Source organism: Oncorhynchus gorbuscha, linkage group LG01 (assembly GCF_021184085.1).
Source record: "Oncorhynchus gorbuscha isolate QuinsamMale2020 ecotype Even-year linkage group LG01, OgorEven_v1.0, whole genome shotgun sequence".
NCBI lineage: Eukaryota > Metazoa > Chordata > Actinopteri > Salmoniformes > Salmonidae > Oncorhynchus > Oncorhynchus gorbuscha.
The window spans coordinates 23,401,876-23,427,301 of NC_060173.1; the positions used below are offsets into that span (position 1 = coordinate 23,401,876).

General features: G+C 43.8%; 1 protein-coding gene across 2 annotated transcripts in view; it reads right to left on the reverse strand.

The window, feature by feature from the left end:
• LOC124034955 (ankyrin repeat and BTB/POZ domain-containing protein BTBD11-B-like) overlaps positions 1–25,426 on the reverse strand; it is a 103,772-nt gene that overhangs the window by 20,454 nt on the left and 57,892 nt on the right. For both annotated transcript variants that reach the window (XM_046348354.1, XM_046348348.1), the window contains exons 2-5: positions 15,067–15,216; positions 5,312–5,516; positions 3,321–3,473; positions 1,669–1,831 (exon numbers count right to left, since the gene is read on the reverse strand). In XM_046348354.1, the coding sequence (XP_046204310.1) occupies positions 1,669–1,831; positions 3,321–3,473; positions 5,312–5,516; positions 15,067–15,216 (671 nt within the window). The remainder of the gene's footprint in view (positions 1–1,668; positions 1,832–3,320; positions 3,474–5,311; positions 5,517–15,066; positions 15,217–25,426) is intronic.

A 25,426-nucleotide genomic window follows, 5' to 3' on the forward strand; every position in this document is an offset into this window, starting at 1 on the left:
ACAGTGTATGGATGCTTTACACTGTCTTTATACTGTGAGTTAATACTGTGTTAGCCCGCTGAGCTAAAGCTTAGGCATTATCTCGGGGAGCTAACACAAGTCTTCGGGTCTCAGACAAGGTTACTCTATCATGCAAACGTGGTTCACCGAACCACCTCCCTTACATGTGCAGGTGGAAGCCATCAACACATGGCAACAATCCTCAGTTTGACCGGTATCTGACTTCTTGGATGTGCTCACAGCTCACTTGGACTCCATGTCTGAAAGCTCCCCTCCAGCCACTTTGATTAACTAGCATGTGGAGTGGGTCATGGAAAACTCAGAGGAGTAGTGTTCCGTAGCTCTAAGTGACTGGGAACAGCCAGCGTTTCCACTAGGCTACTCAGTCAGTCTAAACATCAAAGACACACAGTCTGAAGGGAATGAGTTGGGTTCCTCAGCTCAGAACAGCCTAGAACTAAAAACTGGGTTTCCATTCAAAATGAATGTGGCTGGTACATTAGATGTGTGTGGGAGGGGGGTATCTGACATTTTATCAACGCCTTTTGGATGACAACCTTTTTTTAACCAAGACAGAGGAATTTATAACTTCCTTTTTCCAATAAAACATTGGTATAGCAGATTCCCTTATTGTATGGGCCACTTTTAAATGTGCATTTAGAGGCCATGCAATTCAATACTCATATTTAAAACAAAAACAATTTAGGTCAAAAGAGTTCATATTAGTTCACAAAGAAAATAGAGGGACTAACAGTACAGAAAGATAACAATAAAAACTGTACCATAGAGGCACTGAAAGTTAAAGGAAAAACAAAAAGAAATGGAGGAACTTATTCAAAAAATAGCAAATATAATATATTATTAAAAAAAAATATATATATATATATATATTTAGATATATATTTTCCTTTATTATTTCCCCTTAACTCTACCACCTAATTGGAATAAACTAATGGACAACAACACATACAGTAAGCTTCTACTTCCAGCTTATACATGCTATTTACATTTTACAGACACATTATATATATATATTCATATATACACCCCAAAATATATGAGGGTTTGGAAATTATGCAGATAATTACACTGATAGAAGCCACAATCGATCTGCAATTCAACCCTAAAATGATTTAAATAAATAAAAAAAGTGGCGGGTCAAATTGAGTTGAGAATGTGGGTGGTTGGGGGTGTGGGCATGTGTGTGTATCCATCCAGGTGTACATGAGGCCGAAGAGGTGCATTCGTGCTTGTAAGAGTGTGAGCATCTTTGCCTGTGCTTGCCTGCTTGCAAGGTGTCCCTGTGGACTGGTGCTATGTCTGCTGTAAGTAACGTAAGTCAAATCCTCACACCATGTGTGATACACAGATTCCCCAACCTGTGTGTGTGTGTGTGTGTGTGTGTGTGTGTGTGTGTGTGTGTGTGTGTGTGTGTGTGTGTGTGTGTGTGTGTGTGTGTGTGTGTGTGTGTGTGTGTGTGTGTGTGTGTGTGTGTGTGTGTGTGTGTGTGTGTGTGAGAGAGAGAGAGAGAGAGAGAGAGAGAGAGAGAGAGAGAGAGAGAGAGAGAGAGAGAGAGAGAGAGAGAATGTGAGTTTTTTCATGTGTATGTGGGGGTTTGTATGTGCGTGCGTGCATTCGTGTGTGTGTGTATGCGTGTGTCTAACTAACCTGTTCACTCATGCTGTTGATGCCGTCAGGCCCCAGCAAATTGACAGCCTGTTTGACCAGGTCGGTCCGGCCACAGTTGAGCATACGGAATCCCAGGTCCTGGAGGAACTTAGCCTCTGTGGATGCTGCATCCAACTTCCTGGATGCACAGAAGTCATCTGTCCTGGTAGGGGAATCACAGGAAAGGAAATCAATTAGCTGAATTCAGAGTTACACTCAGCTTCCTATCAATCCTCTGGATGGACATGATTTGAATGTTAACTGATTAGTGTCAATGTGAGGACAAATTCTTACTGTGTGAGGTTATCCTGAGTTTGTGTGTGTGTGTGTGTGTGTGTGTGTGTGTGTGTGTGTGTGTGTGTGTGTGTGTGTGTGTGTGTGTGTGTGTGTGTGTGTGTGTGTGTGTGTGTGTGTGTGTGTGTGTGTGTGTGTGTGTGTGTGTGTGTGTGTGTGTTTTTTAAACATTTATTTCACCTTTATTTAACCAGGTAGGCCAGTTGAGAATAAGTTCTCATTTACAACTGTGACCTGGCCAAGATAAAGCAAAGCAGTGCGACACAAACAACATCACAGAGTTACACATGGAATAAACAAGTGTAGAGTCAATAACACAATAGAAAAAAAGAAAGTCTATATACAGTGTGTGCAAATGGTGTGAGGAGGTAAGGCAATAAATAGGCCATAGTAGCGAAGTAATTACAATTGATCAAATTAACACTGGAGTGATGGATGAGCAGATGATGATGCTAGTAGAATACTTATGTGCAAAAGAGCAGAAAAGTAAATCAAAATAATATGGGGATGAGGTATTTAGATTGGGTGGGCTATTTACAGATGTACAGCTGCAGCGATCGGTTAGCTGCTCAGATAGCTGATGTTTAAAGTTAGTGAGGGAAATATAAGTCTCAATGTGTGTGTATGTATGTATGTGCATGTGTGTGTCTCTGAGTCCATACTGAATGTGTTTGTTTCAAGCCTGCATGTGTGCCTGCGTTCCCTGTGTGTGTGTGTTTCAAGCCTGCGTGTGTGCCTGTGTGCCCTGTGTGTGTGTGTTTCAAGCCTGCATGTGTGCCTGCGTTCCCTGTGTGTGTGTGTTTCAAGCCTGCATGTGTGCCTGCGTTCCCTGTGTGTGTGTGTTTCAAGCCTGCATGTGTGCCTGCGTTCCCTGTGTGTGTGTGTTTCAAGCCTGCATGTGTGCCTGTGTGCCCTGTGTGTGTGTGTTTCAAGCCTGCATGTGTGCCTGCGTTCCCTGTGTGTGTGTGTTTCAAGCCTGCGTGTGTGCCTGCATGCCCTGTGTGTGTGTGTTTCAAGCCTGCGTGTGTGCCTGTGTGCCCTGTGTGTGTGTGTTTCAAGCCTGCGTGTGTGCCTGCGTGCCCTGTGTGTGTGTTTCAAGCCTGCGTGTGTGCCTGCGTGCCCTGTGTGTGTGTGTTTCAGGCCTGCGTGTGTGCCTGCGTGCCCTGTGTGTGTGTGTTTCAAGCTTGCGTGTGTGCCTGCGTGCCCTGTGTGTGTGTGTTTCAAGCCTGCGTGTGTGCCTGCGTGCCCTGTGTGTGTGTTTCAAACCTGCGTGTGTGCCTGCGTGCCCTGTGTGTGTGTGTTTCAAGCCTGTGTGTGTGCCTGCGTGCCCTGTGTGTGTGTGTGTTTCCATGCCGTACTTGAGCTGGCGTGGTTCACAGTCCACCCCTGGCAGCAGCAGCCTGGCGGCCTGCCGGACGTCGTCACTGTCCACTGAGAAGCTACGGCGGTGCTCTGCGTGGGCCACCGACACCCTGAGCCACTCCATCAGAGGAGGTAGAACCAGGAACGGCCTGCAGGGGGAGACACACACACACACACACACATACACACACACACACACACACGGGAGTAATCAATATCAGCTGAATGGTAGTCTGGTTGTTGTCTGGTTTCAGTACATACCTTGGATAAGCTTAGCTTACAGAAATTCAAACCATTACCATTCAGAGGATCCGGGTTGGAGGGACACAAAACTGAAACAAAACTGTGTCTTGGAGCAAAGTTTGCTATTCCTCCTACTCCTTTATTCAGAGACCCTGACAGCTGGTTCCCATTTCAAATTACAAATATTAATATGTATCTTCACCTGTCTGTCATAGACATATTATTATTAATATTAATATATATGTAATGTTAATATTGAACAATATTGATGTGACTCTCTAAGTCACTGCTTGATATCTCATACAGGATGGTTCATTGTGTTGAATGTCCTTGACCCCAGCTTCACTCCTTTATTTGTAATAGCTATATGTCACTCATCATCAATCTGTCATTCATCAATGCTATTCTAACCTGAGGGAGAATCCTGCTCTTTAGTGATTCGAGGTTTCATCACTGCACAAATGCAAATGACTCTCTTCAAAGACATGGGAAACATGTGACCTTGAGGCATTTTGAAGTAATTTGTACAGGTGTTTTAAAAATATTACATTATCTTTGAAGACTCACAATTAGGCATAGACCAAGTTTTAAAACATGATTGGAATCACACAACTTTCCCAATTCCACTCTACAAATCTGCTCATTAGGAACCTTTCTTTGTAGAGCGCAGAGCTGAAGCAGACTGGGGAAAAAAGACCTGGGGGACATATTAGCCGTTAGCTCTCCATTACAGGGCAGTAAAGTCTGGAACTCCGGAGGAGGCCTGCTCATAACCAACTTTCAGATTTTTCACCTACTTCCCCTTCCCCTGGCAGGGGTTATCCACATAGCTTGTGGACATACTGGGCCGGTGAGGTTATATAATGTATAGAGGTAATGTACAGGAGTAGATAGATAATTATTTGCCATAAAGTCATAAAACACAGAATTACTTAAAAATATATTGCGTAGGACTGTAAGAAGAAAAAATGTATGTTCTTGAATTTGATATACCCAGAGGGTATATCTGAGCCAAAATGGTTCCAATGACGGCCGAGAGTACTTAGCACATCTGTACAAAGTTGCGAGCCGTAATTTGCAAACCCTTAGGGGAACACACTAAAACATGGACTTCATACATTCTAAAACATGGACTCCATACATTCTAAAACATGGACTCCATACATTCTAAAACATGGACCCCATACATTCTAAAACATGGACTCCATACATTCTAAAACATGGACTCCATACATTCTAAAACATGGACTCCATACAGCCTCTAACTTGTATTGAACTGTAATGACTATGTTAGTGACACCAACTGAATCAAAGCCATCAACTGTGACTGTGCATGTGTGGATATGAGTCTGTTTGAAAAGTAATTTCCTGCTGCTTTCCCACACAGGTGACTTTTAGGGCTTACTATACCTTAACAAGCTGTCAAATGACTCCACTTCCATTGAACCAATGGAAATAGTATTCCTCAATAGGAAAACATCTGGTTTAGGGATGTGGGGGAGACTTTGGAGGTTCACTGTTAAAGCTGAATACAGGTTTGTCTGGCGTACTTCAGAATGGCTTTGGTTCACCATAGAATGAAAGTACTACCATGATATTTCAATACCTATCTGATCAAGGGATGAATGTGGAGGTTCAGTACAGGACAGAGATTCTCCTGAGCTGTGAATCATAACTGTCTATCTATACCGTCAATGTAGAGATTTACCATATACATAACAGTCTCATTTGAGATGTGTGTTACCTCTCTGTCTGCAGGGTAACCTTAGAGGGTTCTACGTTGGGGTTCTCCCATTCCACCTGGGGACAGTGCATGAAGTAGCAGAGAGTGTAGAGCGCCTCAGGCTCCCAGTGTACTGGGCTGCTCTTCTGGTGAATGGGCGTCCCGTTGCTATGGTTCTTCACATGAAGCGGCTGCAGGTGGTGCATGGCCCGGGAGACCAGGTCACCTGCAGGACACAATGAAAAGAGGGTTGTGGTTACACACACATCCACAATAAAATCAGGAGCTGGAGAAGAAGAAGGTCATAGAGTAATGGAGGGAATGTCCTCTTGTTTTCACACGCATGCGTACACACACGCACACAAACGTGTACACATGCACACGCACGGTGTCAGGGGAGATAGATAATATAGAGAATGTCTAGACCCCATGGTGAAGAGAGGTAAACACAGACAGACAGGGGTTCATCACCATCCTCTCTGAAGGAGCTTCCGACGAGTAAAAGCATAGCCACAACTGGTTTATACTACTCCCCTTGCTATTTCCTCATGCTCTGCATAATCCTCCAGTACTTTTAGGTCATGCGGTTTCACTCAAACTCTCTGCTTAAAAGATTTTCCTCATAAAATGTGAATATTCTCCAGATGCTTCAGATGGCATGGCAAAAAGTGTTTTTCACAAAATTTTTACTGAGCTGAAAGGGACAGGACATATTGCCTTCGAATGCCTTGCAGACCTGGAAGCCAGACAACGAGACAGCTGGGCCCAACTAGAATCCCACTGAGACACAGTAAAACTGTACATGGGGGGTTTTCAAAAGGCTGCACTATTCATGCTATCTCATAGACACAACGAGTACCAGTACTCACCCTATTTCTACTATATAGAGCAGAAATGGACATCTTGTCGATATGACACCATTACTATACATTAGAAACATACTGCAGATTGTTCTGCGTCTCTATCATAGCATGACATTCTGAGAGTCCTGGGTCCTATCAGTCCGTACGCTTTTGTTACTGTGCATATAACAGAAAAACAATTATTGTTTATATAACATTATTATGCTTCTAACACATCATTTTTAGTTGTATTGTTTGTATATCGTTGTATGTTACATTTGTGTGACTGTCCTTGTCTATCAGTGTATCAGTGTTTTGTTACTTGCCATGTTTTGTGTTTTTGTGGACCCCAGGAAGAGTATCTGCTGATGGGGATCCAAATAAACACACATATATATCGTCCTGATGTAGGTTGACATGGTGCTAATCTGTCAGTCAAGTAATAGAGTTAAAGTGTAATGCCACGTTCCATTGGTTTCACATTCACACATACTGTAGGGGTCTGTTTCACAATCACAACACATTGCATTCAATTAAAGACTAAACAGAGGAATCTATTTCTCACCAAACTCATTCAGTGGAAACGCAACAGCATGCAGTCGTACCAATAAAGGGATGAGTCTATGGGGACAGTCATTCAAAGAGACAAATGGTTTGTTTAGCATCATAATTGTGTGGCTTGTCTGTTGTCAAGATTTCGTTTTTGCCTTGACAATGAGAGAACTGCACATGTGGAAGCATGACTAAAAGGGGGGAATTGGATGCTTGAAATCAACAGTCTATCTTTCAGACAGCAGACCTGGGAGATGTCAGTGCTTGACTGATAAGAGAAACAGTGCAGCATTGTATGGAACAGTATGATGCAATGCAAAGAACCGAGTGGGCTAGCGGATCTGATGAAAACAAACAACAACCACCACACACGGGCAATTCAGATGTATAATTGAGACCCTATAGCCTTGACATGCTAGCAGCACAACCACACACACACAGCACACCCACACACTACACCCCCCCGCTACACTAATTGTACCAAAAGGAGTACAATACAGTGTGATGACAGTGTAATAGCGCCCTAATTAAGCAGTGGAATGAGGGGGAGGGGGTCTGAGGCAGGCAGCTCAGCTTGATGGTCTAACATCCATCCTCATCTCATATTGATGTTGGCCTGTGACATTTCCTGGAGTTGGGTGGCAGGCAGGCAGGCAGACAGACAGGCAGACAGGCAGACAGGCAGGCAGGCAGGCAGGCAGGCAGGCAGGCAGGCAGGCAGACAGGCAGGCAGGCTGGCAGACAGGCAGGCAGGCAGGCAGACAGACAGACAGACAGACAGACAGACAGACAGACAGACAGACAGACAGACAGACAGACAGACAGACAGACAGACAGACAGACAGACAGACAGACAGACAGACAGACAGACAGACAGACAGACAGACAGACAGACAGACAGACAGCTAGCTGTAGGGCTGAGGAGTGAGATAACTAAACACAACAAGCCAACAGCAACACTCTCGGCTACAGAACTGTGCCTTTCTCTACACAAAGACAATGAGTTTCTTCTGAAGTACAGAAAACAACCACCGATATGTTACAGATGGATATATAATAGGCAGGAATAGGAAACGGCTAGCTGTCATGTCACCATGGATACTGGACTGGACAGTACTTTGTGTTAGCCATTTAGCTCATAATGGTGGCGAGGAAGAAGTAGCTCATTCTTTCCAACAACAGTGAGCAGGGAAGTAGGAGACTTCATAGCTCTAGTCTTTGGGTATGCATCTTAACTATAATGCCATTTTTAAAGTGTTCAACAGGGCACCATCCGCTTTGTCTATCAAAAGATAATCTCCTAAAACCTGTTCACTGTTGCAATGAGCTGGGTTCTCGTCTAGTTCTGTTTCTCAGGAGTAAAATCACACCGCATATATTTACAAGGGGGATTTATAAGTTTTGGCACCTTAGGAGTGAGTTACCAGCTATTCAGTGCCCACATAACAGCCAAGCGTTCATTAGAGCGTGATGTGTAATGACTGTTTAATGGGGTAGAAGCTGAGTACATCTCACAGGAGCCATGACCAAACAGAAAGTAGAACCGGTATTAGAAATGTTTTGTACACAACTTCTTATCATATTTGGTCTTTACAGTTGGAGAATGTGTAGTGTAGTGCACAGAATTGTGCAGGTGAAGTCAGAGCTATTTGATTTGCTGCCAATCAGCCATGTTAGTGTTTAATTGTGAGTGGTCTGTGTAGGTCCAGGACGTTTCTCTCCAAGGCTCTGACAGAAGCAGAGGAACATAGCAGGTTAATCTGTTTAAAAAATGTATTGCCTATTTTTATTATCAATAAATAAATGTAAAATGTGTAGTGAGGGAGATAAGTGTTTCCAGTTTCAGAGATTTTTGTAGTTCGTTCCAGTCATTGGCAGCAGAGAACTGGAAGGAAAGAAAGAATTGGTTTTGGGGGTGACCAGAAAGATATACCTGCTGGAGCGTGTGCTACAGGTGGGTGATGCTATGGTGACCAGCGAGCTGAGATAAGGGTGGACTTTACCTAAAATAAATGACACAACTAACAGAGCAGAAAAATTGATAACTCTAAAATGGACATCTAAACGCCATTGGAAAAACACTATACCTACGATATGCAAATCTCTAAATTTTACTTTGCCAGATGTTTTGTCATCTGTCTTTATCCTCTCCCTCCATGACAGTCTGATAGCTCGTCCGTTGTTGACGTTTCTGCTTTTCTCCATAATTCATTCTGCATTTTGAACTTTGCACATATCCTTTCACGTCATCCGGCCTATTTACAAGATAAACTTCCTGCGTTGATATTACCTTTGGAAATAAGCTTGAGAGGCATCGAGAGGTATCCATGGCCGCTACAGCTGTGTCACTGTATTTGCAGTGTCAACACAGTTGAATGAGTCCCAGAGTGACCCCATAAATATTCCATGTAGAGAGCGCTGATGATGTAACTGTATGCCTGGGACTCCATTTTGATCCAGATTAGAATTGGATCAGTGTTTATTCTGATGATAAGTGTTGACGATGGACACACAGGATGCTTTGGGTCGCTCATCGTGTCAGATGCAATAACATTGGCCAAATGTCGACATAACATCTGAAAGAGACAGCATTAGAGACCTCATGTCTGAAAGAGACAGCATTAGAAACCTCACGTCTGAAAGAGACAGCATTAGAGACCTCACGTCTGAAGGAGACAGCATTGGAAACCTCATATCTGAAAGACAGCATTAGAGACCTCACATCTGAAAGAGACAGCATTAGAGACCTCATGCCTGAAAGAGACAGCATTAGAGACCCCACATCTGAATGAGACAGCATTAGAGACCTCACGTCTGAAAGAGACAGCATTAGAGACCTCACGTCTGAATGAGACAGCATTGGAGACCTCACGTCTGAAGGAGACAGCATTAGAGACCCCACGTCTGAATGAGACAGCATTAGAGACCTCACGTCTGAAAGAGACAGCATTAGAGACCTCACGTCTGAATGAGACAGCATTGGAGACCTCACGTCTGAAAGACAGCATTAGAGACCTCACGTCTGAAAGAGACAGCATTAGAGACCTCACGTCTGAAAGAGACAACATGAGAGACTTCATGACTGAAAGAGACAGCATTAGAGACATCACGTCTGAAAGAGACAGCATTGGAGACATCACGTCTGAAAGAGACAGCATTAGAGACCTCACGTCTGAAAGACAGCATTAGAGACATCACGTCTGAAAGAGACAGCATTAGAGACTTCACGTCTGAAAGACAACATTAGAGACATCACGTCTGAAAGAGACAGCATTGGAGACATCACGTCTGAAAGAGACAGCATTAGAGACCTCACGTCTGAAAGACAGCATTAGAGACCTCAAGTCTGAAAGAGACAGCATTGGAGACCTCACGTCTGAAAGACTGTATTAGAGACCTCACGTCTGAAAGAGACAGCATTAGAGACCTCACATCTGAAAGAGACAGTATTAGAGACCTCACGTCTGAAAGAGACAGCATTAGATACCTCATGTCTGAATGAGACAGCATTATAGACCTCACGGCTGAATGAGACAGCATTAGAGACCTCAAATCTGAAAGAGACAGCATTAGATACCTCACGTCTGAAAGAGACAGCATTAGAGACATCACGTATGAAAGACAGCATTAGAGACCTCACATCTGAAAGAGACAGCATTGGAGACCTCACGTCTGAAAGACTGCATTAGAGACCTCACGTCTGAAAGAGACAGCATTAGAGACCTCACGTCTGAAAGAGACAGCATTGGAGACCTCACATCTGAAAGACTGCATTAGAGACCTCACGTCTGAAAGAGACAGCATTAGAGACCTCACGTCTGAAAGAGACACCATGAGAGACCTCACGTCTGAAAGACAGCATTAGAGACCTCACATTTGAAAGAGACAGCATTAGAGACCTCACGTCTGAAAGGGACATCAGGAGAGACCTCACATCTGAAATAGACAGCATTAGAGACCTCACGTCTGAAAGAGACAGCATTAGAGACCTCACATCTGAAAGAGACAGCATTAGAGACCTCACGTCTGAAAGGGACATCAGGAGAGACCTCACATCTGAAAGAGACAGCATTAGAGACCTCAAATCTGAAAGAAACAGCATTAGAGACCTCACGTCTGAAAGACAGCATTAGAGACCTCACGTCTGAAAGAGACATCAGGAGAGACCTCACGTCTGAAAGAGACATCAGGAGAGACATCACGTCTGAATGAGACATCAGGAGAGACCTCACATCTGAAATAGACAGCATTAGAGACCTCACGTCTGAAATAGACAGCATTAGAGACCTCATTACTGAAAGAGACAGCATTAGAGACCTCACATCTGAAAGAGACAGCATTAAAACCTTTCTGTGTTGCTATATGTGTTCTTAGAATGACATTGCTCCGTGTATCTACACTGACGAGACTAGAGGTTTCAGCACTTCTGGACATCACAGGTCGTTTCTTGGTTAGTCAGCTGAAATGAGCTGAGGACATAAACTCAACCACACTCCCAGACTGAACTGTGTGTCTCTTCAAATGAAGGGTCCACTCACTCAGCCAAAAATGTCCTTAACGGACTACAGTTTATCGAAATGCCATTGGAAGAGATACAGTACTGTGTATGGCCCTAAGAGCATTATACAAGAGGTTTTCACAAAAATAAACATGTACACTGCATTCTGAAAGTATTTAGACCCCTTCCCCTTTTCCACATTTTGTTACGTCAGTCTTATGCTAAAATTAATCAAATAAAATAAAAACTCATCAGTCTACACACAATACCCCGTAATGACAAAGCAAAAACAGGTTTTCAGACATTTTTACAAATGTATTATAAATAAAAAACAGAAAGACCTTATTTACGTAAGTATTCAGACTCAAAATTGAGCTCAGGTTCATCCTGTTTCCATTAATCATCCTTGAGATGTTTCTACAACTTGATTGGAGTCCACCTGTGGTAAATTCAATTGATTGGACATGATTTGGAAAGGTACACACCTGTCTATATAAGTTCCCACAGTTGACAGTGCATGTCAGAACAAAAACCAAGGCATGAGGTCGAAGGTATTGTCCGTAGAGCTCAGAGACAGAATTGTGTCGAGGCACAGATCTGGAGAAGGGTATCAAAACAATTCTGCAGCATTGAAGGTCTCCAAGAACAACGTGGCCTCCATCATTCTTAAATGGAAGGAGTTTGGAAAAACCAAGACTCTTCCTTGAGCTGGCCGCCCAGCCAAACTGAGAAATCGGGGGAGAAGGGCCTTGGTCAGGGAGTTGACCAAGAACCCGATGGTCAGTTTGACAGAGCTCCAGAGTTTCTCTGTGGAGAGGGGAGAACCTTCAAGAAGGACAACCATCTCTCCAGCATTCCACCAATCAGGCCTTTATGGTAGAGTGGCCAGACGGAAGCCACTCCTCGGTAAAAGGCACATGACAGCCCGCTTGGACTTTGCCAAAAGGCACCTAAAGGACTCTCCGACCATGAGAAACAAGATTTTCTGAATGCCAAGCGTCACGTCTGAAGGAAACCTGGCACCATATCTACGGTGAAGCATAGTGGTGGCAGCATCCTGCTGTGGGGATGTTTTTCAGTGGCGGGGACTGGTAGACTGGTCAGAAAAACAGAGCAAAGTACAGAGAGATCCTTGATGAAAACAACGACTCTTAGCACACAGCCAAGACAATGCAGGAGTGGCTTCGGGACAAGTCTCTGAATGTCTTTGAGTGGCCCAGCCAGAGCCCGGACTTGAACCCGATGGAACATCTCTGGAGAGACCTGAAAATAGCTGTGCAGCAACACTCCCCATCCAACCAGACAGAGCTTGAGAGGATCTGCAGAGGAGAATGGGAGAAACTCCCCAAATACAGGTGTGCCAAGCTGATAGCGTCATACCCAAGAAGAATTGAGGCTGTAATCATTGCCAAAGGTGCTTCAAACAAAGTATTGAGTAAAGGGTCTGAATACTTATGTATATGTGATATTTCCGTTTTAATTTTTTATACATTTGCAAAAAAAATAAACTGCTTTTGCTTTGTCATTATGGGGGATTGTATGTAGATTGACGAGGGGACAAAACTATTTCATCCACTTTAGAATAAGGCTGTAATGTAACAAAATGTGGAAAAAGTCAAGGGGTCTGAATACTTTCCGAATGCACTGTATATTAATTTACCAGGTTTGTTGCAAGGATCTGTGTAACAGTTGCAGTAGTTGTTCCACTTACAACAGATGACAACATGGGGAAAGAAGACAGATGTCTCATAGTGATCCTTGAACTCCCTGAAAGGCTGTAGGTGAAACAGAATACCTTGCTGCCGTCCTAAACCTTAAAGCATATGTAAATATATTTCTAGAAATGTATTGACCATTCAAACACCTACTTAAATTGTTTGAATAATGGATAGATTTGGAATTCTCTGCCATTGACCTCGTTATCTGGACTTCTGGGGTACATGTTCATCTTAGAAGGCAAATCATATGGATGCTTCAGGAGAAATGACTGTTGCTGTAAAAAATGAGACCTGAGTGGGCTTACTCTAACACACACACACACACACACACACACACACACACACACACACACACACACACACACACACACACACACACACACACACACACACACACACACACACACACACACACACACACACACACACACACACACACACACACACACACACACACACACACACTATGTACAAAGGCATTGTAAAAACCAAATACAGTGCCTTGCGAAAGTCTTCGCCCCCCTTGAACTTTGCGACCTTTTGCCACATTTCAGGCTTCAAACATAAAGATATAAAACTGTATATTTTTGTGAAGAATCAACAACAAGTGGGACACAATCATGAAGTGGAACGACATTTATTGGATATTTCAAACTTTTTTAACAAATCAAAAACTGAAACATTGGGCGTGCAAAATTATTCAGCCCCTTTACTTTCAGTGCAGCAAACTCTCTCCAGAAGTTCAGTGAGGATCTCTGAATGATCCAATGTTGACCTAAATGACTAATGATGATAAATACAATCCACCTGTGTGTAATCAAGTCTCCGTATAAATGCACCTGCACTGTGATAGTCTCAGAGGTCCGTTAAAAGCGCAGAGAGCATCACGAAGAACAAGGAACACACCAGGCAGGTCTGAGATACTGTTGTGAAGAAGTTTAAAGCCGGATTTGGATACAAAAATATTTCCCAAGCTTTAAACATCCCAAGGAGCACTGTGCAAGCGATAATATTGAAATGGAAGGAGTATCAGACCACTGCAAATCTACCAAGAACTGGCCGTCCTTCTAAACTTTCAGCACATACAAAGAGAAGACTGATCAGAGATGCAGCCAAGAGGCCCATGATCACTCTGGATGAACTGCAGAGATCTACAGCTGAGGTGGGAGACTCTGTCCATAGGACAACAATCAGTCGTATATTGCACAAATCTGGCCTTTATGGAAGAGTGGCAAGAAGAAAGCCATTTCTTAAAGATATCTATAAAAAGTGTTGTTTAAAGTTTGCCACAAGCCACCTGGGAGACACACCAAACATGTGGAAGAAGGTGCTCTGGTCAGATGAAACCAAAATTGAACTTTTTGGCAACAATGCAAAACGTTATGTTTGGCGTAAAAGCAACACCCTGAACACACCATCCCCACTGTCAAACATGGTGGTGACAGCATCATGGTTTGGGCCTGCTTTTCTTCAGCAGGAACAGGGAAGATGGTTAAAATTGATGGGAAGATGGATGGAGCCAAATACAGGACCATTCTGGAAGAAAACCTGATGGAGTCTGCAAAAGACCTGAGACTGGGACGGAGATTTGTCTTCCAACAAGACAATGATCCAAAACATAAAGCAAAATCTACAATGGAATGGTTCAAAAATAAACATATCCAGGTGTTAGAATGGCCAAGTCAAAGTCCAGACCTGAATCCAATCGAGAATATGTGGAAAGAACTGAAAACTGCTGTTCACAAATGCTCTCCATCCAACCTCACTAAGCTCGAGCTGTTTTGCAAGGAGGAATGGGAAAACATGTCAGTCTCTCGATGTGCAAAACTGATAGAGACATACCCCAAGCGACTTACAGCTGTAATCGCAGCAAAAGGTGGCGCTACAAAGTATTAACTTAAGGGGGCTGAATAATTTTGCACGCCCAATTTTTCAGTTTTTGATTTGTTAAAAAAGTTTGAAATATCCAATAAATGTCGTTCCACTTCATGATTGTGTCCCACTTGTTGTTGATTCTTCACAAAAAAATACAGTTTTATAACTTTATGTTTGAAGCCTGAAATGTGGCAAAAGGTCGCAAAGTTCAAGGGGGCCGAATACTTTCGCACGGCACTGTACGTGTGTCAGTGTACAATATATACTGTATGTCTGTCTAAGCATACTCACTGAGTTCTGAGATGCTGCCCACCCGTGTGGCTAGCAGGCACTGCTCGATGGAGCGCAGCTCCGACTGACTGTAGGAGTGGCCCTCCCCACTTTTCCCTGACCGCTGCTGATCCCGATGCAGAGTCAGGCTCTCTGGTAGGCTGAGCACACCTGCAGGAGGGAAAGAGGAAGAGGGGGAGATAGGGAGGAAGAGGAGAGAAAAGAGACAGGTGGTTAAGAACAAACCAATGTGTAAAGTAGTCAGACTCACAATGGACCCAGGCTCACTGGATAACAAAATGTCAAAAAGAATTATAATACAGCATGAGTTGATTCTTTTTAAGTACAGAGAAGTGACTTTTCCATTGCAGGAAATCTTTATGTTCATTAGATATGTTGGTTTGTATTGCACTGCAACAGGGGAATGGTTTGTCCCTAAAGCTCATTGTCAGCCATCTTCGTAGAGGGGACATTGAGGAGTATACTGTATTGTGTTTCTGTCTACACAAGCAATCACTGTGTGTGAGGAACAACGCCTGGCAGTCTTTGTCGCTGAGCTAGGGTGTAATCGTTTGCTGTTTACAAGATGAGGCATTGGAACAGGGAGAGGATACTTCATCCCCTCAATTTCAGAAATGTCCACAATGACTGCCTGTGTTTCATAGATTATTATTGCTTATAGAAAAAAATGAATATATATATATGATTTGTGATGATGCAGCTTAATGCCACCTTTGCAGTGTTTTCCTGACATTGATAGACTCTACCTGTTGCTGAATGTATGCCCAAACATCTGCTATTATATACATGTAAGAGCTCTGTATTATTTTTAGTTAATGAATTCTATGGTTAAATGCTGATGAATTTATGAATGCCATGCTACTTTGATGTATTTTAGAGATAAATACAAGTAAATACAACTCGTAATACAAGTGAGTTGTGTATGACCCAAGCCAGGTAGCAGTGTTACCAACTGGTATTTATGCCAGTCTGTTTTAGGTAGGGGTTAGACTGCTGCTGTTAGTTACCTGCCTGTCTCCGTCCTCACGTTTCAATACGAGATGCTTGGTGTGAAGTAAATAGCTGTAGTCCACAGTTGAATAATCGAGCCTTTCTTGTTTTTGTGGATCCATTATGTATATTCAATATGACTGTCATCTCCCATGGCAGTGAGACACCTTACTGTATCACATGATTCCACACCTACTTATTGTGTTATTTTATTCAGATTTAAACCATCAGGTGGCCATGTTCAATTCTAGTTCCTCATTTCAAATATGGCTATTTAGCTCTGCAGAAATGAGGGTATGTGCTCATATTTGAATGCTGTACCTATCCCTCTTCAGTTTGGCTCAGATGGAGTGTTCTACCTGAGCTAATATCATGGAGGCAGTTTCATCATAGCTGCAGCCACAAATTACATTAGTCATTCTCTCCTGCTCAGGGGATGACGAGGCAGATTGCTTTCCTTCCCATTTCCTATTCTTCCACAGCAGCGCAGTGCTGCTACCGCTTCCCACGACTCACGTCTGCGGTGTGTCAAATTACAAAATGGCTATAACCAATGGCCCTCTACTCCCTAGGGAAAAGGGAAAGTAGCTTTGGTTTGAACACTTCCTCCTCAATATGCAGCTAATTTAATTGACTTGCTGCCTGGCCTTGCAGTTTACACTAATCATCAGTCTCTAAGGAAAAAAGTGGCTAGAAGGGAATTTAGTAATCCTCCTCTGACCCATTACACATGACTAGACTAATTTGTTACACATAGAATAGAGACCTCAGATAATTTCTGATTCCAAAATTTTTTTCCTATGTTTTTCTCCTCCAGGGTGACGATGGTCAGAATATTGACAGTAATGAAAGTCAGTCACCATGGAGACGGAGAGCCAGTGGGGGGTGACTGGTTGCCGTGACGCAGGGATAACAGGTGTTATGTGGTGTAGAGCCACAGCGCACTGCTCGGTGTTCATGACCCCTCCCATTATACACCTCAGCTAGGTACACTACGGGGGACCACATACAAACACATGTCCCTCTAACAAAGGACATGAGACCCAACCATCTGCTTCAGTAGGATAGGGTCAGATGTCTGATACAGCACCATCCAAACCTAACTGACAGTATCAACCAATGCCTTGGTGGAAGACTTTAACAGGTAGGTAGCCTAGTCCCAGATCTGTTTGTGCAATACATGACAATGACTGTAGGTGTTGGCAAGGCAGCAGATACGGGACCACAGACCAGGCTACCTTAATCAAATCAAATGACATTTTCTTGGTCACATACACATATTCAGAAAGCACATAGGCACAATATGGATTTCTCTGAAACACCTTCTTTATTATCTTGCCAGCTCACAGAGCAACGCTACAGGAAATCCAGCTTTAATCCAGCACTTAAAGCAGCGGGGAGCTGTGCTGGCATCTCTCCCCTCCCCTGCCACCACTTTCACACCATTATACAGCTTGCTAAATGTGTTCCTCAACCTTTGATGTGCAGTGATTTAGCAAAACACCCATCATTTTTGTAGAGAACGTAATAACAGCCACATTTTTCTGGAGGTAAATTTCGAGCATCATACCATAGTCAAAGCTAGAAAAGGCGACATCAGGACTCTATGAGGGGGATGCTATGAGTTACAAAAACACTGAAGTGTCACCTTGATTTCCCATAAGCTAGGCTGGGCTGGCTGGCAGCAGAGGCACCCTCGTGCCAGTTGCCACAGAGGCCCTCAACATGCAGGCCATGACCTGAACATCCACTTAGTCCATGGGTGCCAGTCCTGTGTGCGACCTGAGACAGGAGGGAAAAAGAGGAGGATGGAGAGAAGAGGCTCATACTGAGGGGCAAGGTAAGACTCCTTCCTGTTCTCTCTTGGCTCCCCCGGTCATCTCTCCATCCCTTGGCCATCCTTCAGTCAGACCAACACAGTTCTGTTGGAGCTGGACAGGCTTTACGCGGAAGATCACTGAAAAGTCAGGATTTCCAAGGGGTGCCAGAGAGTTGTTTACTATCAAACTTGGCCAAAGTAAAGACCCGTATCAAGACCCTGAAGAAAAAATTGGGTTCACTCACAGTTTTTGAGCCTGTAATTTTGCCTGTAATGTCCTCAAAATGTATTAATTGATTTATGAATGAGAGTATGTGCTTGAAAAACACCTTGCAAGTTTGCACTTTAGCTTTTGGCTTTAACTTTCCCAGTCCTTGACCTTACTGTGACGCAGAGTGCAGAATCATGCAGTGATGGTGCAAGACCAGCTGACAGTGAAGTGCAGGATGCTCACAGGCTTGGCTGGGGCAAGGTGACTCACTGTGTTCTAATGCAAGCCAGTGAAGCCAATGCCCTCAGGGAAGAACTGCTTGAGTTCAAATCAAATCACATTTTATTGGTCACATACACATATTTAGCAGATGTTATTTCGGGTGTAGTGAAATGCTTGTGTTCCTAGCTCAGTGCAGTAGTATCTAACAATTCACAACAATACACACATCTAAAAGTAAAATAATGGTATAAAGAAATATATAAATATTAGGATGAGCAATGTCGGAGTGGCATTGACTAAAATACAGTAGAATAGAATACAGTATATAATATGAAATGAGTGAAGCAGTATGTAAACATTAATAAAGTGACTAGTGTTCCATTATTAAAGTGACCAGTGATTCCATCTCTATATATATAGGATAGCAGCCTCTAAGGGGCAGGGTTGAGTAACCAGGTGGTAGCCAGCTAGTGATGGCTATTTAACAGTCTGAAGGCCTTGAGATAGAAGCTGTTTTTCAGTCTCTCGGTCCCAGCTTTGATGCACCTATACTGACCTCACCCACTGGATGGTAGCGGGGTGAACAGGCTGTGGCTCAGGTGGTTGTTGTCCTTGATCTTTTTGGCCTTCCTGTTATATCAGGTACTGTAGGTGTCCTGGAGGACACATTTAGTTGACATTGAGGGAGAGGTTATTTTCCTGGCACCACTCCGCCACGGCCCTCACCTCCACCCTGTAGGCTGTCTCGTCATTGTTGGTAATCAGGCCTGCTATGTTTGTGTCGTCTGCAAACTTGATGATTGAATTGGAGGTGTGCGTGGTCACGCAGTCATGGGTGAACAGGGAGTACAGGAGGGGGCTAAGTACACACCCTTGTGGGGCCCCAGTGTTGAGGATCAGTGAAGTGGAGGTGTTGTTTCCCACCTTCACCACCTGGCGGCGACCCGTCAGGAAGTCCAGGATCCAGTTGCACAGGGCGGGGTTCAGACCCAGGGCCCCGAGCTTGATGATGAGCTTGAAGGGTACTATGGTGTTGAAGGCTGATCTAGTCAATGAACAGCATTCTTACATAGGTATCCTCTTGTCCAGGTGGGTTAGGGCAGTGTGCAGCGCAATGGCGATTGTATCGTCTGTTGATCTATTGGGCTGGTAAGCAAATTTAAGTGGGTCTGACAAAAAAGCAAGCCAGGACTCCTCTCCTGATTATGTCTTGTCACTGTGCTGTGGTTCAAACCTGGCAATATTCAGCCACCAGAGATTAGATTATTAATTAAGATTATGAAATTATTTTCTGATGTTGTTGTTATCAAAAATGCATGTGACAGAATAACTGTTTTTTGCAATGACAGAGGTCCCTCTGACATATGGTGGCAGTGGTGCGATCCAGTAGCCATTGTGTCTTTTGAATAATACATTTCAGACTTTGAATATATTCAACTACCTGGGCCTAATGACAGCTAGTGCTATTCAGTCATGAGGTTTAAATGTATGAGGGAGAGAGAGAGAGAGAGAGAGAGAGAGAGAGAGAGAGAGAGAGAGAGAGAGAGAGAGAGAGAGAGAGAGAGAGAGAGAGAGAGAGAGAGAGAGAGAGAGAGAGAGAGAGAGAGAGGGAGAGGGAGAGGGAGAGAGATCCTCCAGGCAAACCACTCATCACTGAATGATGAATAATTGGTTGTATACAGGAGGAGCCCCCCATTCAGATCTCTCTCTATAATGAATGCTTAGTACTCAATCGGGTCGTTCTAAAGTGGACAGTGTCATACAGCCTCAAAGAAAAGACCTGGGACATTAAAAGCAATGGTTTGGAACACTGACTCCGTTCTACTGCCACAGGGAGAACATAGTAGATACAGTTATTTTAAATGTTTTTAAAAAACAATTACTGTTTACTTTGCTGTTGAAACATTGATTATCAAATAACTGCTTTACTTCTAAATGTTGACACATGAGCACATAAATCCATCTGAGCTACTATATAGGCCTATTAGAGGACAAACAACAACAACCAATGAGCTATGTAGGGAGAAAAGAGGGAACAAAGCAGGGTTACTATAGGCTGTCTATCTCTGCCACCCCCTGTCTGTAGGGCTGAATGCCTAGCATGCAGGACCAGCCCTGCCTCTCTGACTTCCCCAGGCTTGACTGTAGGAGTTGTGACCTCGATGTGGCTTTACCCTGCACTTAAATCTATTTTTGAGGGACGCACTAGAGCCTGGTTCTTCCCCAGAAAACTCTGCAGCTCCATGGTACTAGTTCTTTGTTGGGTTTCTCACAGAGCAGAGACGACACTGAAATGGAGAAGTCCGTCTGTCTGCTAAGTCACTCTGTCCTCTGTGTACTGTACTCGCTGTTCTAGGGGATTTAGACATGAATAATACAACTTAGACCAGAGGCATGTGACTTGTATCACATAAGAAGAGAGAGAGAGGAGAAAGAAATGTCTGTATGTAAAAACAAGAATAAGGGAGAGAGAAAGATAGAGAAAAGAGATAAGGAAAAAGAGAGAGAGAGTCTTTCCTATTGTACCTTTCTTTCTTTGCAGAGTGTACTGCACCATGTACTATACCAGGTGTGCCTGTAAGGGGTTAACCCTGATACTGCACATAGTCTTTTGAGGGAGCTGGAGCTGGCTCACTCTGAGCTCTGACATCCCCGTGCCAGACCAGATGGTGGCCATATGTATACAGACAGAGGAATCAGACATGATGGAGCTAGCCTGAGAAACAGTGATGCAGAAAGTAAGAGAGAGACGAGAGAATATAACACACGGTACATTGTATAACAGCTTTATGTCCTCGTATGCATTGACATTTGTAGGCCAATTTTCAGTGGTACAAATACAACTGTGAGTAAAATGTCTAGAGTTGTATGTGAGTTAGATGAGAGGCGGAGTACACATGCCTGGGATGACTGTACAAGTGCTTGACTATGGGCTTGGTCTGGGATACCCAGCAACCACAGTACGGTCTAAGACGGCCACCGACCACAAGTCTTTAATGGGTTAGTACTGTATAGCAGCCACAGGGACGTGTTGGAAGTTGGAGGCTACAACCACTCTGACAAAGTGAGTTCACACAGACCCTGGGAGAAAATACCTACACATTCTCATTTATGCTTCTATTAGTATTATAAACTGGATGGTTCAGGCCCTGAATTGTCCGAAAAGCTGTGGTATATCAGACCGTATACAACAGGTATGACAACACATTTATTTTTACTGCTCTAATTATATTGGTAACCAGTTTATAATAGTAATAAGGCACCTTGTGGTATATGGCCAATATACCACGGCTAAGGGCTGTATCCAGGCACTCCACATTGTGCGTAAGAACAGCCCTTACCGTGGTATATTGGCCAAATAACACAACAGCTCGGGCCTTATTGCTTATATAGAACATGGTCTGGGGAGAGAGCATGTCAACATGCTATCAGACACACACATATCGTAAACACGCACATACAGTACATACACAAGCACACACATACTTACATGCAAGAACACACACATGAACGCACACACAAATGAATGCGCACAACACATGCATCCATGCAGGCACACACCCAAAGAAACATACAATACGACAGAGACATAATTATGCCGCAAACGATGCATAGCTGTAGTCTATACGTCCCAGTACAAGGAGAAGATGTTGTAATTTTCTCTTACAGTAACACGTATATCAGATATAAACTTCCATTTACACATCTCACACAAACACATGCAAAGGCAATTATCTACACACGCACAAACACACATCAACAAAACCTAATGAATTCCATCTGTCAAGCATTCAACGCTTTCTGCCTCTTTGAACCTTGTTTCAGTGGAGGTGGAGGTGTGGGTTTCCTCTCAGAGAGAACCATGTGGATCCTTTGAACCTTGTTTCAGTGGAGGTGGAGGTGTGGGTTTCCTCTCGGAGAGAACCATGTGGATCCTTTGAACCTTGTTTCAGTGGAGGTGTGGGTTTCCTCTCGGAGAGAACCATGTGGATCCTTTGAACCTTGTTTCAGTGGAGGTGGAGGTGTGGGTTTCCTCTCAGAGAGAACCATGTGGATCCTTTGAACCTTGTTTCAGTGGAGGTGTGGGTTTCCTCTCAGAGAGAACCATGTGGATCCTTTGAACCTTGTTTCAGTGGAGGTGTGGGTTTCCTCTCAGAGAGAACCATGTGGATCCTTTGAACCTTGTTTCAGTGGAGGTGTGGGTTTCCTCTCGGAGAGAACCATGTGGATCCTTTGAACCTTGTTTCAGTGGAGGTGTGGGTTTCCTCTCAGAGAGAACCATGTGGATCCTTTGAACCTTGTTTCAGTGGAGGTGTGGGTTTCCTCTCGGAGAGAACCATGTGGATCCTTTGAACCTTGTTTCAGTGGAGGTGTGGGTTTCCTCTCAGAGAGAACCATGTGGATCCTTTGAACCTTGTTTCAGTGGAGGTGTGGGTTTCCTCTCAGAGAGAACCATGTGGATCCTTTGAACCTTGTTTCAGTGGAGGTGTGGGTTTCCTCTCGGAGAGAACCATGTGGATCCTTTGAACCTTGTTTCAGTGGAGGTGGAGGTGTGGGTTTCCTCTCGGAGAGAACCATGTGGATCCTTTGAACCTTGTTTCAGTGGAGGTGGAGATGTGGGTTTCCTCTCGGAGAGAACCATGTGGATCCTTTGAACCTTGTTTCAGTGGAGGTGGAGGTGTGGGTTTCCTCTCGGAGAGAACCATGTGGATCCTTTGAACCTTGTTTCAGTGGAGGTGGAGGTGTGGGTTTCCTCTCGGAGAGAACCATGTGGATCCTTTGAACCTTGTTTCAGTGGAGGTGTGGGTTTCCTCTCGGAGAGAACCATGTGGATCCTTTGAACCTTGTTTCAGTGGAGGTGGGGGTGTGGGTTTCCTCTCGGAGAGAACCATGTGGATCCTTTGAACCTTGTTTCAGTGGAGGTGGTGGTGTGGGTTTCCTCTCGGAGAGAACCATGTGGATCCTTTGAACCTTGTTTCAGTGGAGGTGGAGGTGTGGGTTTCCTCTTGGAGAGAACCATGTGGATCCTTTGAACCTTGTTTCAGTGGAGGTGGAGGTGTGGGTTTCCTCTCGGAGAGAACCATGTGGATCCTTTGAACCTTGTTTCAGTGGAGGTGGTGGTGTGGGCTTCCTCTCGGAGAGAACCATGTGGATCCTTTGAACCTTGTTTCAGTGGAGGTGGAGGTGTGGGTTTCCTCTCAGAGAGAACCATGTGGATCCTTTGAACCTTGTTTCAGTGGAGGTGGAGGTGTGGGTTTCCTCTCAGAGAGAACCATGTGGATCCTTTGAACCTTGTTTCAGTGGAGGTGTGGGTTTCCTCTCGGAGAGAACCATGTGGATCCTTTGAACACGTTTGCAAGCAGATGCAATTACATTTTTTATGATTTTTTATATATTTTTTAACAATACAAAACATACACATACAAACAACAACATACAGACGCTTACAAACATCCACAACATCACCCCTGCCAAGAACCACCTGCTCACACCCCCATCTCCACCGCCAGCATTACTCTCCTCCACATGGCCTCAAACTGCACCATTTTGTTTCTCTGAGTCCCCCACACACTTTCAACATATAGACAGTAAAGCATTTGCAACCCATTTCAAGAAGCTAGGAGTATGTCGGACATCACTACTTCACAGGAGAGGCATTTGAATAAAAATGTGTTTTTTGTCAGAAATGCTTCTGAAACATGTGAACTTTCTTGTGCCTCAATAACAAACGTGTATGCCATCTGTAAATACCAATTCAATTGTTAAATTAAGAGCCTAGTCAGTTTAGCCACAGAAAAATAGAGGAACCTTCCCACTAGCCATGATTGGCTGAGATAATGTATGGGCAGGACGGGCTGAGAGACGAGATCAGATTGGTCTCCCATGTAGCATGCTTCCGTCTATAACATGAGCTGCTCAGTATGCGTGGAAAATCCTTTCTACCGAGGCTTGTTTTTAAAGATATCATGAAGAACTGAAAAAGTGTTGAATTGCTGCCTTGAAGTTATCAACAAAGATCAGCGGGAAAAGTTGTGATGGACTCCTTTCTGGAGGATGATCATGCCATGCTGACTCTCTCTGACTCTGAAAATTAATCAGACAAATTCATGACTGAAAATCACTGTCATCAGAAGAGACGGTGATCAATAGTGTTGTTGTCCACCAAGAAGTTGACCGAGTTTTGAAATCAGTGGAATGCCTGGTGTAAGGAAACAGATGATTCCCAAATTCGTAATTTCTTGATATGAAACTTTTAAGTATTTGCCAATATCTACATTGGTCAGTCCAAAAATGGCTTTTTATTCTGTCGTGGAAATACATTGATTTCCAAGTCAATTACAGTTTCTATGCCTTAAGTTTGCCATGTAAACCAATTTATCTGTGAATTCTGAAAAGCTATCTATCTATCTAGGATCTAGGATTGTTCCTTAGTGTTGTGTGTTTTATGGAGTGGTATTGGTTCTTGTAAAATAAGTTTAATTTTCTTCCACAATACTGTACTGTTCTTAACTATGACGTTTTTAATGTTCTTAGCTTCATCCTTTGAAAATAGACATGTATGGACCTTGCTTTGTGCACAGGGGCATTGTCATGCTGAAACAGGAAAGGGCCTTCCCCAAACTGTTGCCACAAATTTGGAAGCACAGAATCGTCTAGAATTAAAAGCAGCCCTAGACCATTATTCCTCCTCTTCCAAACTTCACAGTTGGCACTATGCATTGGGGCAGGTAGCGTTCTCCTGGCATCCACCAAATCCAGATTCGTCCGTCGGACTGCCAGATTGTGAAGCGTGATTCATCCGTCCAGAGAATGCTTTTCCACTGCTCCAGAGTCCAATCGTGGCAAGCTTTACACCACTCCAGCCAACGCTTGGCATTGTGCATGGTTTTCTTAGGCTTGTGTGCGGCTGTTCGGACCATGTTAACCCTTTTCTTTGAATCTCCCGATGAACAGTTCTTGTGCTGACGTTGCTTCCTATGACGGTGAAAGTCACTGAGCTCTTCAGTAAGGCCATTCTACTGCTAATGTTTGTCTATGGAAAGTGCATGTCTGTGTGCTTGATTTTATACACCTGTCAGCAACGGGTGTAGCTGAAATTCCACTAATTGAAGGGGTGT